The sequence below is a fragment of the Pecten maximus genome, chromosome 1, assembly GCF_902652985.1.
Source record: "Pecten maximus chromosome 1, xPecMax1.1, whole genome shotgun sequence".
NCBI classification, from domain to species: Eukaryota; Metazoa; Mollusca; class Bivalvia; order Pectinida; family Pectinidae; genus Pecten; species Pecten maximus.
Genome location: NC_047015.1, coordinates 56,198,179 through 56,218,185, shown reverse-complemented (window position 1 = coordinate 56,218,185; position 20,007 = coordinate 56,198,179). Strand labels below are relative to the sequence as shown.

Genomic DNA, 20,007 nt, shown 5'->3' with positions numbered 1-20,007 from the left:
TGTTGAAGTTTCTCAGCAATCACAAACACTTGAATATATACTGGTAAAAATTCTCTGCAATCACAAGCAATGTATTTATATATACATATATATTTCTCTCGGTACAACTACGACATTAAATTCAAATTTTTATCTTCGGATCACCAACACATAGTGTATATGATACATTGTGCTAAATATTTGATATAAAACATAGCAACACAAATGACGAAGGAAGACAACTTGTGCCCTGACCGGGCCTCGAACTCACGATCTATGACACCCAATCGCCTAGCCAGAAATACCCGCAGCTTATGCAGCTTTGGTCAAATTAATGGTGTACAGGTAAAAACTTTTTGGTAACAAACGGTATACAGGTAACTTTCTTTCTGGTAACAAACGGTATACAGGTAAATTTCTTTCTGGTAACAAACGGTATACAGGTAACTTTCTTTCTAGTAACAAATGGTATACAGGTAAATTTTAACAAGCGGTATACAGGTTAAAGTCTTTCATTAGAAATATAAATGGTATATAGGTAGATTGCTCTCAAACCAAAAAGATGAATTAGGATTAAATTGTTGTTATGTGACACTATATGCCATCCCAAACAATGCCAGACAATATCTGTACATTTGTAGATGATAGTGACAGAACAGGAAATAATAAAATGTACAAGGTTATGTAAAGCACAGACGGACACACAAATGAGATTCTATAGTTTACTCCGGTAGTGTAAGTGGTGAGTCTAACAGTAAATATGATATTCAAGATTATGACACAAACATACAACACACAAATAACTAATAAAGCCACAACTTACAGAACACATAGACAGCCAAAATCATTCAAAGCAGAAAAGTTTACCACATTTGAGAAAGAGATTTTTCTGATTTTGATAAATACTTTTTTAATTATGTCTGTGAATACATTAACGAAACCACCCACTTTTAATTCAAGACATAATTAGTAGTTTTTCAAACAACATCTTTTACAAGTTACACATTACTAGACATTTGGCAACCAAGGTAATACACTCAAGGTTATTTGGTATACCGAGAAACAACTGTCAGCAATGATGTTTTATTATTTTTTTCCCTTTTTAACAATAGAAATATGTTTAAACCAATAAATACTTAAATTAGGAAGATAATTGCCAGATGTACCGAGAACAAAATGAAATAATGAAACGAAGAATTCTGACTTCATAATGTACAAAGTAATATGAACTGTAGCTAAACTAGTAGTATTTGTCAGATGAATTTGGCTTACCAGGATATTCTAGTTTATTGAATCAAGCAGTGGTCACTAAGACAAATCTAGCTTATTGAATGAAGCTGTGGTCACCAGGACAAATCTAGCTTATTGAATGACGCTGTGGTCACCAAAACAAGTCAAGCTTATTGAATGACGCTGTGGTCACCAAAACAAGTCAAGCTTATTGAATCAAGCAGTGGTCACCAAGACAAATCTAGCTTATTGAATGAAGCTGTGGTCACCAGGACAAATCTAGCTTATTGAATGAAGCATTGGTCACCTGGATAATTCAAGCTTATTGAATAAATCTGTGATCACCAGAAGAATTCTAGCTTATTGAAGGAAGCAGTGATCAACTGGAGAATTCTAGCTTATTGAATAAAGCTGTAGTCACCAAGATAAATTTAGCTTATTGAATGACGCTGTGGTCACCAAAACAAATCTAGCTTATTGAATGACGCTGTGGTCACCAAAACAAGTCAAGCTTATTGAATGAAGCTGTGATCACCAAAACAAGTCCAGCTTATTGAATGAAGCTGTGATCACCAGGAGCTCCATAATCTCAATAGTGAAACAGATCCAAATACAAAGTCAAACCGACAGACTGACAGACAGATATACAATGTGAAGCTTTACGTCCAGACATTATAACGTCAGGGTTAGATCGACATATGACCAAGGATTATACAAAATTTAGCACCTGTAAGTATGAATTTTAGTATCATACAAAACAGCACCATACAGTTTAATCTGACAGGACTCATCAGTGATGCCATGCGACAAAAGTGAGAAAATCCTGGAGGGAGTCGGAAACCCAAATGGGCCTGAACAAATGAGTCGGAAACCCAAATGGGCCTGAACAAATGTTATGTTTAGAAGGGAAGGTGTATTGCTCCGACCTATGACTTGATCCATTTCAATTTGTTTTTAGATGTTGGATAATTTCTGAAGGAGCATGAATTTTTATGTAATATTTAATGCGGCATGCAGATAACAACAAACCTTTGGTACTTTTAATGCCACCAGCAGAGATATAACCACCCAGTAATCTTAATGTACAAATGACACTTAAACATAGAGCAGAAAATTTATGGACCGAATCATTAATATAAAACTCAATTTACACATATGATGTTTTAGAGGCAGTTTTACAAAGCTACATCGCACATATTTTTTTTTTCACAGAAAATATCTTAAGCAACTCGTGGGGATAAAAAAAAAAAAAAAAAAAACCCACACCATTATGGTTGGCTGTTTTGCCTGGTGTTGTGAAAATCTCTGAAAGAGAAATATATATGTTGTGTTGTAATACTCAATTAATTTGATCCAGTTGGACCTTAGAACAGAAAGATACAAATACAATTATAGTATACACTACATAAAATACAACATATCAGGATACACTGTAACAATACAAGAGGCCCATAGGCCTTTACAGTCACATGAGTTTTGAAATATTTAAGTTACTTTAATTGAACCTTTTTGGCCCCGCCCATCAACCCAGGGGGTCAGAGGAATTGAATATGTAGTGGTCAACAGGAGAATTCTAGCTTATTGAATATGTAGTGGTCAACAGGAGAATTCTAGCTTATTGCATATGTAGGGGTCAACAGGAGAATTCTAGCTTATTGATCAAATCTATGGTCACCAGAGTATTCAAGCTTATTGAATGAAAAATACAACACAGAAAGATACACTATTATAATATCACAATGAAATATAACAGAATACACTTTAACACAATAGAATACAATACAGCAAGATACACTGTTACAGTAACACAATACAATACAATACTACCATAATAGCACAAGGAATCAATAATCTTGCAGGTCACCACACTAAAACGGATCAAGATGATTTTTTCCAATTCAAAAAAGGTGAGTTGATTATTAGTTTTAACCTACCAAAGGGACAATTTTAATGAAATTTTAATCGATCGTTTTGAAATATACATTTTTTCTATATTTCAAAAAAGAGAAAAATGAAAATTTCATTTCAAATTATTTATTTAAATCAAGATGCCAGCTATGCCAGTTCTAGGAACTTCAAATGATAAGAATCTGTACAATAATACCTGGTGCTATTATATAATTTCACAATAAACTAGCCTTAGAGTTTGTGGAACAACAAGGCCTACCCTGAAGTGTGTCAAACAATTTATGGTGCTTTTAAAATTGAAGTTTAGCATCACAAAAACCAAAAAAAAAAAAAAAATTTACTCAATTTAATTCTCAAGTAAATTATTATTTCATAGAAATAGTCGGACTTCTCACATATAATTCTTGGAATACAAATTGTTATACAAACATCATGCCCTTTTCAAGTTGAAAATTGGCAACCAGTTCCAAAGAGATTTTGGTTGTGAATCACAAATGAAGAGAATTTTCATTTTTTTTTTAATTTGTTTTCTTTTTTTCAATTTTTTTTTCTCTTTAAGAAGCATTAGTAAGTTTTTCATGACATGGGTTGACAAAAAAAATTTCATCGGCCAAGCGAACCACACAACAGAGAAGGCCTTAGGATGGTGATCGGTGAAGTCATGCAGGTGTGCGTTAGTTACCAGGGATACCGGAGGATGCTACAACATTCCACCCACCCGGGGCCTCAGCGGCCACAATCGGCACTGCTTTATCCTTCTGTCTCTCCTCCTCAATCAGCTGTGTCGCCACGGTAGCAAACTGGGCCTCGAACTGGGTCACCAGGTATCCGAATGCCACCACAAGCTCCTGTCGACAAACATACGGTAAATATCGTCTATGTCAAAGGGATGCGCAAAGGGCACACAGGATATTAGCTGCTTTCGAATACAAGCTGAGAGTACAGTAGTGTCATTATACAGCATGCTTTGTTCTAGGACTCGCTACAGAGGCTGTGGTATTGTAAGGCTTGTACCCTAATATACTGATCTTGATGATTACTACTGTAACATAGAAAATATTGGTTTATGAATATCCCCACAACTATGTAACCATGTGACCTGTGCATGGGACAGGGGGAACAAGGACAACACTTTATAAGATTCATATACTGGGAAGGACAAGGGCATATATTATGAAAAAAGTTTCAGTCTAACATAGAATACTTTTATAAGCCATCCCTCACCCTAGAATTGATGTAGGTGATAAATAAAGCAGTTTGTTAAAATTCATTCCAGGGAGAAGTAAGTGTTCTATACAGTATCCAGACAAACCTTCCTGACGAGAGGGTTTCCATCCTGACCAACCGATGCCAAGGTCATACCAACTCCAAGGTCGATATTATTAGCGTGGTCACTTCGCTCCGATGAGTTGTTGTTTATAAATGTTCCCAGGGCATACACAGTGGCTGCCCGCACCTGTGTAAATAAACAAATATCTATTCATTATTTAGTTTAGATAAAAAAAATATTTTCCCCAAAAATGAAGGAAAGTTTCCATATCAATCCTGAACGATGTACTACAGCCAAATTTGTCTGGTTAAAGTCTGTTTCATAATAGTTGATTGACAAGATCAAGGAAGGACCATAGTAAATTGTAAACTTTACGTCAAGTTTTTTTGGGACCTAAATACTGTTTCTGTTAAAAGAACAGGTAAATCTGAAATAAGATCTAAACAAAATTGCATATGTATTGAGAAAATAACTTAATATAAGGAGTTTTATCGAGGTAATCTGAATCCTCGACAACTATATCACAGTATGTACCTCTGGGGTTGGATCGTTCAACATCTTAGCTAGCTTCTCATGGGCGCTGTCCCTCACTCCACACCATCGTGCATTGTCAAAACTTGTCCACACCTACAGGTACAAATACTACATTCTGTACATACATGTATGATACAGTATTAATATTGATGACTTTTTACCTTTTTTTTTTTTAAATTATACAGTGTTAATAATAATGACTTTTCCCTTTTTTTTTTTTAATTATACAGTATTAATAATAATGATTTTTCAATTTCTTTTAATTATAGTTTTAATAATAATGATTTTCCCTTTTTTTTTTAAATTATAATTTTAATAATAATGATTTTTCCCCTTTTTTTAATTATACAGTATTAATAATAATGATTATTTCTCTTTTTTTTTTTAAAAATCATACAGTATTGATACTAATGATTTTCTCTTTTTAAATTTTTTTTCTAATTTTCTTCATTTTTTTTGGGCCTCTGAACTTACTTGCACTGGTTAGAGTAATTTGGGCCATGTTTAAGTTTATAGACTTATCAAATCCGAGTTAATCAAAACAGACACATACAAATCTGAAGTAAGTCAGATATATATATTATTCAGTCGCAGTAGATTACCAAATCAGTCTCATTGTGGAATATCTAAAGATTAGTCTTCCTACATTCATAAACGAAAAGTTTCTGGTTGATTATAATGTAAGGAAGTTTCTAAAAGAGAGCTCTAATTTTTTCCCAATTTTCACAAAAAGTAAAATTTTATAAACTTTTCTTGGAATGGACAATGATTATCTCCATCAATCTATTTTCAATAATAATTTTTTTTTTCGCTTTTATTTAATTTATTCTGTGAGAAATTGAATCAGAGGAAATTCACAACCCTTATTGTAGCTACATCGTCCTACCTTGCCAAGACATAGGGCCAGCCACTGACGTAGAGAGTTGTTTGTGTCTGCCAACTGTTCTAGACACACGGATATCACATTCCCTTGTAAGGCAGCCTCCTGTAATAGTGTAAATGAAATACCAGTTACCTAATTACAGCCTGCCATTTTCAAAAACGAAAAAGTTCATATAATTTCACAGTTGAACCTCATTGTACAAGCTACATCATTTTAAGGGGAATGAATACATGTGGAATCTTCCATTCAGATTCATATAACAATAATATGAAACTTGTCATACAATATCATTTAAATTAGAAATACTTGACTCATTTCTGAAATCATAGGAAATGATCCTCTATCTAAGAGCAAATAATTTACATTGAATGTCCTGAAAACGACAATTCAAGCGTGCTTCTTGTTTCACAAATATTATATGGTCATTATTTACAATGAGAGTCTTCTTGGATATTCAATTCAGAAAAAAATTCTGGAAGTACATCAGACATGTTGATAAAGTACTACTTGAATAAGTATTTATTAATACATGGATTTACCTGTCCTTGTCTGTAGTCATTCACAATCATGGACAGGACAAAAGCAGCCATCGTCCTGTGTTCCGCCTAGAAAGATTAATCATCATTCATTAAACAAGATTAATCATCAATCATTAATCAAGATTAATCATCAATCATTAATCAAGATTAATCATCAATCATTAAACAAGATCAATCATCAATCATTAAACAAGATCAATCATCAATCATTAAACAAGATTAATCATCATTCATTAAACAAGATTAATCATCATTCATTAAACAAGATTAATCATCATTCATTAAAAAAGATTAATCTTCAATCATAAAACAAGAATAATCATCATTCATTAAACAAGATTAACCATCAATCATTAAACAAGATTAATCATTCATTAAACAAGATTAATCATCAATCATTAAACAAGATTAATCATCATTCATTAAACAAGATTAATCATCATTCATTAAACAAGATTAATCATCAATCATTAAACAAGATTAATCATCATTCATTAAACAAGATTAATCATTCATTAAACAAGATTAATCATTCATTAAACAAGATTAATCATCAATCATTAAACAAGATTAATCATCAATCATTAAACAAAAAGATTCTTAAGTTGCCAAACATAAGGCTTGCGAAGTGTTTGGCAGCTTAATTATATTATCCAGAGGGTTGAGATTCCCCTGTCTCACTGCCATGAGGGTGAATGATTATTTTTCTCTTACCCTGTTTACCCTCTTATGTATCTAATATTGACAATACATCAATGCAAGGAAATGTTGACGTGACGTAATTGAATTGTCAACCTGACATCAATGTACTGTTGCCGTGACATCATAATATTGTTGACGTGACGAAATATAATTGTTGAGAACGTGAGAAGAGCACGTGTAGCTTGTCTTTTCCCTAGGGTGAGATAAGAAAATCTCACCCCGGTAAAACTGAGGATATCCCTGTCCAGGGTTAGAGACAAATTGATCTGTCCACATTCATAGTTTGAGGACTACTTACCGGCATATAGGGGTCTGCCAGTACAGCCAGGAAATACTTATGGCCATTGTCTTTCACCAAGTCAGCCTGGCAGGACTGTAAATACAAAAACTTTGGTTTATTTAGTTTAACGTCCTATTAACAGCCATGGTCATTTGAGGACATGCCTAGTTTTAGAGGTGGAGGATACCAGAGTAGCTGCAGAAAAAACCACCGACCTATGGTCAGTACCAGACCACTGCCCCATGTGGGTTTTGAACTCGTAACCCAGAGGTGGAGGGCTAGTGATTAAGTGTCGGGACACCTTAACCACTCAACCACCATGGCCCTGATTACAAAAAAAAATTACAAAATCTATTTCACATCATACAACAAACTCTTAAATGGATAGTCTTTTGGTATCTTATGTGCCTCCGATCAAGAATATAGAAATAGGATATATAGTAATTATCTTAGTCTATGGCTTCACAGAAAGATTTTTGAGGGAAATTTTCTGTTTACTCACGCTGTCCACCGACAAGATCTTAGCCCAGATGAACACCAGCAGGGGCCGTAACTCTCGAGCAGAACTCTGTAGTAACTTTAGAACATATGGGAAAATACCAACAGATAACGCCTGAAAAATAAAACAAAGAATTTTCAAATGTTTCACAGAGATATATACAAGCTAAATTTGACACAGACATACCAAATTAATTTTGTTCTGTTACATGAATTCACCACCTAAATCATTTAGTGTCTGGGAATACCAAAATATATAAAAAATTCCATGAGTTCTGCTCTCTCTATCTATACATATCTTTCTGTACCTTTGGAATATCTGCCATAACCAAATTGAAGGCTTGTGGCAATGTATTTGATTGGTCACTTTAACTTGTATCTGATTGGTCACTTAAACTTGTATCTGATTGGTCACTTTAACTTGTATCTAATTGGTCACTTTAACTTGTATCTAATTGGTCACTTTAACTTGTATCTAATTGGTCACTTTAACTTGTATCTAATTGGTCACTTTAACTTGTATCTGATTGGTCACTTTAACTTGTATCTGATTGGTCACTTAAACTTGTATCTGATTGGTCACTTCATCTTGTATCTGATTGGTCACTTTAACTTGTATTTGATCGGTCACTTTAACTTGTATCTGATTGGTCACTTTAACTTGTATCTGATTGGTCACTTTAACTTGTATCTAATTGGTCACTTTAACTTGAGGATACAAAGACCTCCACATGCAAACCAATGTAAAGTGAAACTTGTTTTGGCCTTGTATTCAAATAAATCACTGGGGTAGAATAACTTTCTAGATTAATCGAATCATCCATAACAAGGCACCAAGATTTAGATTTTCTCATATATTCAATGGGTGTAGAGCAGATATCAAAGTTTATTTAGGGCAGAACTCCTGAAATTCGCCCCAGAATAAACTTTTATTTGACGTTATAAAAAAATCTATTTTCAAAAAAAAATATGGGCAGTGCAGTTTTCAATGGATGTGGGCTGGCATGATAAGCAAAGCAATATTTTTTATCACCTAGATAGGTTGGCTACAATTATACTAGCGCTAGCTTAGTCCTTTAATATGTTGTACCGACCCTATCAGGTTGAATCTAGCTGGTCATTTATACAGCAAGCTGTGTTCTGATATCAACTTACCAAACTGACCGCCCAGGGTCCAAGGTCTAGAAACCGCCCCAGCAGGTCCAAAGCACGCAGTCTGTGTACCTGACTTAGGAGAACCTGAAGCAGAAAAGTTGAAATCATGAGATTTTGTAGCACAAATAGATTTCTTATAGAATTATTAACTAAACTAGAAAATGTCTGACAGGGATGACTTAACTCTCCGGAAGAGTAGTTTGAATTTAATTTTTTTTTTTTTCATAAATAGTAACCTTATCCCTGAAACACTAACATTGAATTCTCAAACTTGAACTTTTGATTAAAGTTTGATCCTTACAGACAAGTAGCTTGTCAGTGATGACATAAATTTGCTTGATAATTTCTATGAATAGTAACAGTGACCTTATTCCTAAGAATTTGAAAGACAAACTCATCTGAGGTATTCTCATACTTGACCTTTCAATAGCCCTTACAGGCTAAAGCTATGACATCAACTTGGGACGGAAAAGACATTGGTAATACTAAATGCTCCCATCTGTTCGACCATAAATTACAATTTCAATCTGATATACATGATCATTTGCACAACTATAAGGAGGAGAGTTACATATGTTTATGAAATATTACCCAAGGTTACATATCTTATATAAAATTAACTGTAAAAATTTAGGAAGTTTCTATGGAGGGTTACATATATTGCAGAAGACAATTCCGCAAATTACAATACCAAACTGAATGTGAAATTATTTGCCAAGAATGGACAAAATTTATTCTATGTAGGTCAAAGTTCTTAATGTAGGTCATATTGACCTAGTTCAGATAAATGACACACTGTCTTACCAAGATCAACCCATACGGAAAGTATAAACTTCCAGAGACGAGCAGTGTGTGAAATGGAGACTAGACAAAACTTTTTTGATGTAGGTCAAATGTCAAAGTGACCTACTTTTCTTACTTCATGCCCTAGGTATGAACTTTGAAGTTCCAGTGGTAAGTAGTCAAAGAGTAAGATCTCTAACAAGATACCTTGAGGAAGGACGGTACAGACCATAAGACAGAAACAAAGCAAACTTCGACTTTTCACATTCGTTCCGTTGGGGGCACCTATAGCTTACCTGTAGCACTATGGGGAGTTGCTTCGTTCCGTTGGGGGCACCTATAGCTTACCTGTAGCACTATGGGGAGTTGCTCCGGAGGGTTACGAGACTCGGAGCCATACGTAAGCCATACTTGGAAGGCAGTGAGCTGCTCAGTGAAGAAGGGACTGTGTTGGAATGTCGAGCCTTCGTCCTCCAACAGACGAGGTAGCTGTCGCAGGCACAAATCCAAAGCCAAGTCCCATGCTTGCCTGAAATTATCAAATCCCTCTCATCATATACAAACAAGAACCAACAGGGCCTGCATCTCTCACCTGGATATACATCATATACAAACAAGAGGCCCAGAGGGCCTGTATCGCTCACCTTGATATACATCATATACAAAAAATTTCTTCTGAGCAAGATAAACTTCTTCAAAACTAACATCATGACTTAGATGACTTATACAGTATGTCGCAAGTTTTTTTTACTATACACATGCCATTGAAAGTAATTTCCCAAAAAGTTTGTGTTTTCTTCCAGATATTCGTATCAAAGTAGTTATATGTTGCGATCCTATATCAAAGTAGTTATAGGTTGCGATCTCATTCAGGAAGTTTTTAAATCATTCGTAGCAGAAAAGTATTAATATAATAAGAATATCATGACATGGCGTAATTGGTAAGCTCCAAGCATTGAATACCCTTGGATCAATTCTCTGTCAATGAGCCAGGATAATTTCTGAAAAGACTTCTGTAATATAACTTTCAAATTAAATTTGGAAGCCACTTGAAGTTGTTTGGTTGTTATTACAGATGTGTCACCTCTAACAATTGACAATATTGGTGACACATACCACATGGGGTGTTGGTAGGTAGGCGGTAATTTAGGCCCGGAAACTGGTGTACAGTTGTAGGAACGCATTATCCTTTCGGCCAGTAAAAAGTTACGGAACAAACTAGCCACTAGAAGATCCTGCCGGAACAACTTCTGGAACAGATCTGAAAGAACAAGGTGTAATATGTTTCATACAGTAGTCATTCCAAATCGCAATGGGATTAAAACTCAGATTATCATTATACACTACACTATGTTGGGAAGATCGGATAATAGCCGGTAATTAGGGGTCATGTTCAGATGACCTTTCATCCAACGAATCAAAACATGATGACCTTTCAATCAACGAATCAAAACATGATGACCTTTCAATAAACAAATCAAAACATGATGACCTTTCAATCAACGAATCAAAACATGATGACCTTTCAATCAACGAATCAAAACATGATGACCTTTTTATCCAACCAATCAAAACATGAAAACATTTTCTCAAAAGTAATCAAAAGTCTTTTTTAGCCTTGGCACTTTCGATACAGCATTGATGTTAAATTTTTATTCCTTCAAACAAAATAACTTTCTAAATAAATGACATCTTAAATCAATGTAGATTGATGAAATATATGAACATTTAGCTATTGCTTGATTTTCATTTCATCCAGGATTTAGACTGAATCCTGCAAGTTGTCTTCACCAAAAGTCAGCAAACTTTTGCTGTCAACAAGAAGAGAAACAACAATGATTCACTGTTGTATGTATAATTGTGGAGAAAATTCAGCTGAAATTCAACATATGACCTTTTAATTTATATTAGAATAAGACATTTCCTGAGTGAAAACGTTCCTTTATTTTATTTGTATCATTTCAATTTGATGTTGGTTTGGTTTGTTTTTTGTTTAACGTCCCATTAACAGCCAGGGTCATTTAAGGACATGCCAGGTTTTGGAGGTGGAGGAAAGCCGGAGTACCAGTCAGTACCTGGCAACTGCCCCACGTAGGTTTCGAACTCGCAACCCAGTGGTGGAGGGCTAGTGATAAAGTGTCAGTACACCTCAACCACTCGGCCACCACGGCCCCCTTTTGATTGACGTTGGACATAATACATATCAGACTTTCTGTCAAGACGTGACTATAACTTACTACAATACCTCCCCCCCCCCCCCCAACCATCCCTCCCCCATCACTAACCCCCTCCTACCTCTTGGTAGTGTATTCCATGCTATCGTATCCCCCCCCTACCTCTTGGTAGTGTATTCCATGCTATCGTATCCCCCCCCTACCTCTTGGTAGTGTATTCCATGCTATCGTATCCCCCCCCCACCTCTTGGTAGTGTATTCCATGCTATCGTATCCCCACCCCCACCTCTTGGTAGTGTATTCCATGCTATCGTATCCCCCCCCCCCCCCCTACCTCTTGGTAGTGTATTCCATGCTATCGTATCCCCCCCCCCCCCCCTACCTCTTGGTAGTGTATTCCATGCTATCGTATCCCCCTCCTACCTCTTGGTAGTGTATTCCATGCTATCGTATCCCCCTCCTACCTCTTGGTAGTGTATTCCATGCTATTGTATCCCCCTCCCACCTCTTGGTAGTGTATTCCATGCTATCGTATCCCCCCCCCCCCCCCCTCCCACCTCTTGGTAGTGTATTCCATGCTATCGTATCCCCCCCCTCCCACCTCTTGGTAGTGTATTCCATGCTATCGTATCCCCCCCCCCTACCTCTTGGTAGTGTATTCCATGCTATCATATCCCCCCCCCCCCCCCCTACCTCTTGGTAGTGTTTTCCATGCTATCGTATCCCCCTCCTACCTCTTGGTAGTGTATTCCATGCTATCGTATCCCCCTCCTACCTCTTGGTAGTGTATTCCATGCTATCGTCTCCCCCCCCCCCTACCTCTTGGTAGTGTATTCCATGCTATCGTATCCCCCCCCCCCCTACCTCTTGGTAGTGTATTCCATGCTATGGTATCCCCCCCTACCTCTTGGTAGTGTATTCCATGCTATCGTATCCCCCCCCCCCCCCCCTACCTCTTGGTAGTGTATTCCATGCTATCGTATCCCCCCCCCCCCCCCCTACCTCTTGGTAGTGTATTCCATGCTATCGTATCCCCCTCCTACCTCTTGGTAGTGTATTCCATGCTATCGTATCCCCCTCCTACCTCTTGGTAGTGTATTCCATGCTATCGTATCCCCCCCCCCCCCCCCCCCCCCCCCCCCTACCTCTTGGTAGTGTATTCCATGCTATCGTATCCCCCCCCCCCCCCCCCACCTCTTGGTAGTGTATTCCATGCTATTGTATCCCCCTCCTACCTCTTGGTAGTGTATTCCATGCTATGGTGTCAGTAATGGCTGTAAATATCCAGTTGAGTTCTCCCAGCATTGTCCGTCTGTCATTTAACTGACCTGGAACTCTGTCCGAATAAACACAATAAATATTTCAAAACTTTGCTAAGAGTTTCCAAAATTATTCATTAAATAATTTATATCAGAGGAACGAAAAGTCACCCTTGTAGGGGGTCAATAAATACAGGGAATCATTTAATACTGGGAGTCATATAACAATTTACAAATATAAACTTGATTTATTTTAAAACACTTGCAAAACAAGTAATATTTAAGCATTGAACTGCTTTCAGTTGGAAGTTATTGGCTGATGAATGCCAACTGGACAAAGACAAATTTAATGTTATATAGTGGGGCTGCAGTGTAAATGTAAATATCAACTTATATTAATCACACTTGAGACTTGAATATCTACTAGGGGACCAATGTGACAGGATTATCTATTTGGGAAATGATGTGACAGGATTATCTATTTGGGAAATGATGTGACAGGGTTATTTATTGTAGAAACAATGTGACATGATTATCTATTTGGGAAACAATGTGACAGGATTATCTACTAAGGAAACAATGTGACAGGATTATCTACTAAGGAAACAATGTGACAGGATTATCTACTAAGGAAACAATGTGACAGGATTATCTACTAAGGAAACAATGTGACAGGATTATTTATTGGTGAAACAATGTGACAGGGTTATTTATTGGAAATGGTTAAACTGGTTTAACTGTGGAGAAATAGGTGGCTCGTTTTTTTTTTTAAAAGAAAACAATTTTGGATGATACACCTTTATAACCTGGTAATTTATAATATCCCTATTTGTTTGTACTCACTTGTCTACCAGCTCAGCAGTGAGGTTTGGCACAAGTTTACTGGTGTTCTGTAGGACATACCTGTGGAAGGAGATGTAATATGATCTTCATAAGCCAGATGTAATTACTTTTTAATTACATCTTAATTACACTAATTACTTCCTTATTACACTAATTACTTCCTAATTATTCCTTAATTACTTCTTAATTACACTAATTACTTTGTAATTACGCTACATCAGTAACTCTATAACCAAATCTGTGTAAAAATCTATCAATTGAAAATAAATCTTAAAACATGTAGCAGGCATCAATTGCAACGACCAAGTTTCTGGGTTCATTTATAGAGCTGTGTCCATATATTTTTACCAGATTCATCAAAGGTACTTCTAATCTCGACAAAATACATTATATTGTGATCAAAAAATTGGAATTATCATCAGAAATCACAATGTCAGTCATTACAGTACAAGCACAACATTTTACTCTCTGCTACTCTTAATCAAAATTAATTTCACTTTTTTTTTATTTAAATTAGTTTATCTTGTTTCTCATTTATTTTAATTTATTTAGAAAGTTAGAGAATATGGGTGATAGGGATCTTTTTTTTTGTTTAAGCTCCTACAGTGTTGGTATATTTTTCAATGTGTGAAAATTTGTGCTTCATTTTTTTTTTCAAAACTTTCTATCACCTTTGCAATTACAGATTTTTATATGAAGGATCCCCCCCCCCCCCCCCCCCCTCAAATTGAACAAACAAAACTTCATCAATTCAATGATTTCAAATCATCTATTCATGTTGGCCAGACAGACAGACAACAGACAAAACACCACTACATAAGCTCACTTGCCATTCGGGCAGGTTAGCTAATAAACAGGATATCACTTGTACTTTTTGGAAGTTAATTATGGTTGCTTTAGTAAAATAGTTTCCTATGGGAGGGCTCCAGAGTTAAAGAAACTATAAGCATGGAAAACTTAATAATATTCTGATAAGGTACCATATTCATTAAATAATTTCCGTTGCTGGTTCTTGTTTGACAAACCTAAGTCCTCATGAAGGGTAGCTATATTACTACGGGAATAGCTCTTAAATTTCAAAGATTAATTCTGGCATAATATCATAATTTCTTTCCAGTGAAAACAAGCATGCTGGGTATTGCTTGCTAAAGCAATACATGTCCCCTACCGACCCACCCTAAAAAATAGTAACTATAACCTTGATCTTGACCGAAAAATCATGAAACTTGAACTTGATATGTAGCTACTCATACTGAAGTTACATACTAACTTTCACCAATATAAGTTGAAACATGGCTGAGAAAAATGTGGAAAACTGACAGACGGACGGATGGCGGATAGAGGACTAATAAAGTAAGAATACTGACCATTTGAGGGCTATTTTGATGGGTGTGGTGAGACAAGAGGTGAAGAGGTCAGCTGGGAGTTCAGGGTTCATAGGAAGGAACTCTGTGGACCCACAAGCTGCCAGTTGTATACAGTTTTTCACCGCTGACGGTGAAGGTGCTGGGCTGTTGAATCTCTGACTGCTGCTCATTGACGATGATGTCTGAAAAGAAACAGAAATTCAAATCAAACATAAGGATTTCTCGGTAAAAAAATAAGGCAAGACATCATCATTTAATCAGTAAAAATAAATTTTATTTCATTGCTTCATACATTAATTTAGAAATTTAAATCAAACATAAGGATGTCTGTTACTCGTTGGAAAGACAAGAAAATAGCATTAAATCGGTTAAAATAATTTATCTTTACTAATTAACATTAATTTACATTAATGATGTCTAAAATATCAAATAGCCTAAAAATCAGTGGACTAGTTTAGATCTGATTTCATATCAATATACACAAAAACAAAAAACTGAATTTAGTAAATAAAACTATTGTTTGTAAATTCATTTTTACTGTCAGTGAAAATGAAATTCAAAATACACTTTTTGATATGGCTATTTTGAAATAAATTTTCATTTAAACCAGTAACACTGGTTCAGGACCTTTTATTAATTATCAAGCAAGTTTCCTCAATATACATTTTGTTTACTGACCAAGAAAAATTTCACAGACCATGCAAAACAGAACTAGTCTGCAGAGCTTACATGGCTTAGGCAAGCTGACAAAATATTTCTTCAGGAACAGTTGATAAAGAGTGTTTTTGACTCCTCAGCACAGAATTACACATTTGGGGTAAAAGGGCCAGGTCTAGACTCCGAGTATGTGTTCTGACCCTCTGAACCAAAGCTGTTACAAAACTGAATAGTGGATAGCAAATCTAACACTGGATGGCAGAACTTAATTTTTAAAGCTAGTGGGGGGTATGTTTGTTTGTTTGTTTGTTTGTTTTTCTTTATCGTCCTATTAACAGCCAGGGTCATTTAAAGACGTGCCAGGTTTTGGAGGTGGAGGAAAGCCGGAGTACCCGGAGAAAAACCACCGGCCGACGGTCAGTACCTGGCAACTGCTCCACATAGGTTTCGAACTCGCAACCCAGAGGCGGAGGGCTAGTGATAAAGTGTCGGGAAACCTTGACCACTCAGCCAACGCGGCCATAGAAAAAAATAATTTTGGTACAATAAATACATCACGGATCAACAGTAACATTTTTAACTTGTCGCTGATAAGTTCCGGTGTTTGTGAAACTGAAAGATGGACATAAGGAATTGTTTGCCACTGGATAAGATTTAAGCTTATGAAAAGTCTTGTTCTGAAAATGCAAGAAACTACTGATGTACCTCAATGTCATGATAAGCTAAGAATCCTTTGACTTTAAATAGATGGTGTCACTTCTGAATTTTTTTTTTAACAAGGAATGAAATACAAATAGTGACAACTCACCTCCACCTCATGTTCTCTTTGCACAGAGAACTGCTTGAAGGACTCGACAATGATACCAGCATTGGAACAGTCATACACATAGATAGACGGACTCCCCATCCATGTCTGTAGGTCATACACTGAGAGTGGGATGTACTGTGTGTAGCTCTACAAGAAGTTAAATCAAATCTTAGATTTGAGAAATAGGTCACAGACAATCAAATCTTAGACAAGGGAGATAAATCACAATGAATCAAATCTTAGCGACAGTGAGATAAATCAATCAAATCATAGCCAAGGGAGATAAATCACAGACAATCAATTCTTAGCCAAGGGAGATAAGTCAAAGTCAATCAAATCTTAGCCGCAGCAAGATAAATAATTAAAATCTTAGCCGAGGGAGATAAGTCACAATCAATCAAATCTTAGCCAATGGAGATAAGTAACAGTCAATCAAATCTTAGCCAAGGGAGATAAGTCACAATCAAATCTTAGCCAAGGGAGATAAGTCACAGTCAATCAAATCTTAGCCAAGTGAGATAAATAGTAGTCAATCAAATCTTAGCAAAGGGAGATAAGTCATAGTCATCAAATCTTAGCCAAGGGAGATAAGTCACAGTCAATCAAATCTTAGCCAAGGGAGATAAGTCACAGTCAATCAAATCTTAGCAAAGGGAGATAATTTAAGATAATTCTATCAAACAGAGTAAAGTATATCTTAGCCGTTAGATAATTAAAACAAATTCAATAAAATAGTCACCATGTAAGATAATTTAAACAAGGTCAAATCGAAATGATTTAGGACAAATTTTATTGGATCCATAGAAAAGACAGTTGTTACCTTATTGAAAACCCATATTTCCCCATTGACTGTTGGCTTTGGTACTCCATGGCCATTGTAATGGAAAAGAACCCTTTCCTCCTAAATATAAAATGAAAAAATATTGAATCATTTTTACATAAATTATCAGAGGAAATAAAGCCTCCTGTTTGTCATTTTAAGAATCTTTCTGTTGGATTTGGAGATCCTCTTGTCTCAACCCTAAAGGAGGAGCAGAGATTTTATCATCACAATTTTCGAGATACAGTCTAACTAAAATCATGTGACTGTGAAGTTATAATTCAATAATTTTACAAAGATATTGTTGAAACATTTTTCCGACCTTCGCATTACGCCGCAGTGAAGAGCAGAGCTTCTTGACCTCATCCACCGTGGGGTCAAGACTCTGCTTATATCTAGCCCGCGGCTGCCATCTCTCATATTGCTTCTGGAGGTTACTGCCAATTGCCTCCAGAGCCTTCTGTGGACTAGAAGTGGTCGGGTCTGTTGGAAAAGATTTTAATCAGATGTAAAAACAATGAAACTATATCTAGGGATTTAAAATCATCTTTCCGTACGTGACTAACTATTTTGAATTTCTACATGCCATTGTTTTCTGGTCAAACTTAGCCCATCAAGCCTCATTGTCTGATGAAAATTGTGTTAAAGTGTTACCAAATATACAGTGTAAACAATTTACCAATCCAGCTTTCTAGACGAGCGCAAGGTGACGTCTTAACTACATCTGGAGGGTCGACTCCGACATTCAAGCACAGCACCAAGGCAACACTCACGGTCTTCATCTGCAAATGAGAAGCATTATATAATGAGTTTATTAAATTAAATCAATCAAATATTAATCCGGATTGAAAAGATTGCTTCAGGGCATCCAGTTGACCCTCGATCTTTAGCCATTTCAGAAGTCAAATCACTATTTCTCAGAAATCAGAGGGGTCAAGATATATGTCATATTGATATGTCCCTTCAATCCCAAGAGTCAAATCTCATTTTGGAGAGCCAATCAGTCTCATATGTCACCCTTTGATTTTTTCCAAGAATAAAAGCTGAACCATATATGTCAAAATTTCAAAAGTTTGAAATCATACAGAAATCATTACTTAAATAATTCTGTTCTTACATAAAAAAACAACAACATTGAATTCAAGCAAAAAAATAAAGGAGATTATACTGAATTATGCTGATTTCAAAAAAAATTAAGCACAGTCATGGCCCCAGGCCTCGACTCATTTAATTTGATCGAGTTGATGCATCAATAGAATCTGTCACCTTATGTGTTTGAGAAATCTAGTACATACATTCCCTACATTTTACATTAAATATAGTATTTATTATAATTATATTGTTGCAGATCCTATCTATTGTACAATGTATATAGAAATGCACAGATACTGCTGCCGTCTAGCTTAACTTCACTTTCAATTAGTTTTGATGAGTGGTGGACTGCAAAGATGCGGATCATCAGTTTGGCTCCTGGTGAAGACAAGCACAAAACTTTCTGTTATATTTGGTGCCAAATTTATAATTTTAAAAAACTAAAGTGGTAATATGAAAATTAGTCTGCCCACTCCACAACACACTAACAGGAAAGTGAGTATTGAGCATATTGTGTTGATCCCCACCAGCGATTCGAACTGCGAACCCAAGGTTACCAGTTTGATGCTTAACCGATTGAGCTAAAAGACACCTCCGCCACCACTAGAGCGGAGCAAGAAGACATGCGTACCGTAGTATTCAGACTGTATCAAAAATGAAAACGACATGACACAATCTGACTACACGTCATGTGTGCAAAATGAAAATACTTTTAGGAAACTTTTTAGTACTCTGTATATTTAGACAGAATGTAAATTAATTCAATACACGCTAAAGTCAATCTATTTGATGCATACTCGTTCTTTCATTCGCCATGTCTGAGTAACTTTGGTAGAACCCTCTATTTTCTCTCGATGGCGAAGTTCATTGAAAGCCACTGGCAAATGCCAGTCAAACAGCTCATCCTCTTCGTCAAACAACTCTGCGATGACATCCACCTCAGACGTCCCTGATTGTGTGAGATTCAACATTGCGATTTGTCAACTATCAGGGGCTATTGGTGTCATGCACTGAAAAGCGAACATTTTCCAGAGCGGACGGAGGCATGGCAAGGAAGCAGCCATGTTTATTTTCCTTTTGGGACAATTAATCTCTAAACAAAAATACATTTACGAATTATGGCTATATTTGTCGATCATATATATAATTTTGAATAAGACGATTCATATTATTTATTGATAGCAAATTAAATTCTAAAAATGTCCGCATGTAAGCGATAATTTGTA

General features: G+C 36.0%; 1 protein-coding gene across 2 annotated transcripts in view; it reads right to left on the bottom strand.

Moving 5' to 3' along the window:
• Positions 1 to 19,843, bottom strand: part of LOC117338746 (regulatory-associated protein of mTOR-like) — a 38,223-nt gene extending 18,380 nt beyond the window's left edge. Inside the window, exons 1-18 of one of the 2 annotated variants that reach the window (XM_033900059.1) lie at positions 19,579 to 19,843; positions 18,369 to 18,471; positions 18,012 to 18,172; positions 17,690 to 17,770; positions 16,870 to 17,016; positions 15,405 to 15,586; positions 14,038 to 14,097; positions 13,171 to 13,271; positions 10,878 to 11,022; positions 10,110 to 10,290; positions 8,979 to 9,062; positions 7,828 to 7,938; positions 7,344 to 7,418; positions 6,344 to 6,409; positions 5,808 to 5,906; positions 4,922 to 5,014; positions 4,430 to 4,573; positions 3,800 to 3,965 (exon numbers count right to left, since the gene is read on the bottom strand). In XM_033900059.1, the coding sequence (XP_033755950.1) occupies positions 3,800 to 3,965; positions 4,430 to 4,573; positions 4,922 to 5,014; positions 5,808 to 5,906; positions 6,344 to 6,409; positions 7,344 to 7,418; positions 7,828 to 7,938; positions 8,979 to 9,062; positions 10,110 to 10,290; positions 10,878 to 11,022; positions 13,171 to 13,271; positions 14,038 to 14,097; positions 15,405 to 15,586; positions 16,870 to 17,016; positions 17,690 to 17,770; positions 18,012 to 18,172; positions 18,369 to 18,471; positions 19,579 to 19,752 (2,173 nt within the window). In that variant the 5' untranslated portion in view covers positions 19,753 to 19,843. The remainder of the gene's footprint in view (positions 1 to 3,799; positions 3,966 to 4,429; positions 4,574 to 4,921; positions 5,015 to 5,807; positions 5,907 to 6,343; positions 6,410 to 7,343; positions 7,419 to 7,827; positions 7,939 to 8,978; positions 9,063 to 10,109; positions 10,291 to 10,877; positions 11,023 to 13,170; positions 13,272 to 14,037; positions 14,098 to 15,404; positions 15,587 to 16,869; positions 17,017 to 17,689; positions 17,771 to 18,011; positions 18,173 to 18,368; positions 18,472 to 19,578) is intronic. The other variant, XM_033900069.1, reaches the window with a different exon arrangement.
• Between the last annotated feature and the right edge of the window lie 164 nt (positions 19,844 to 20,007).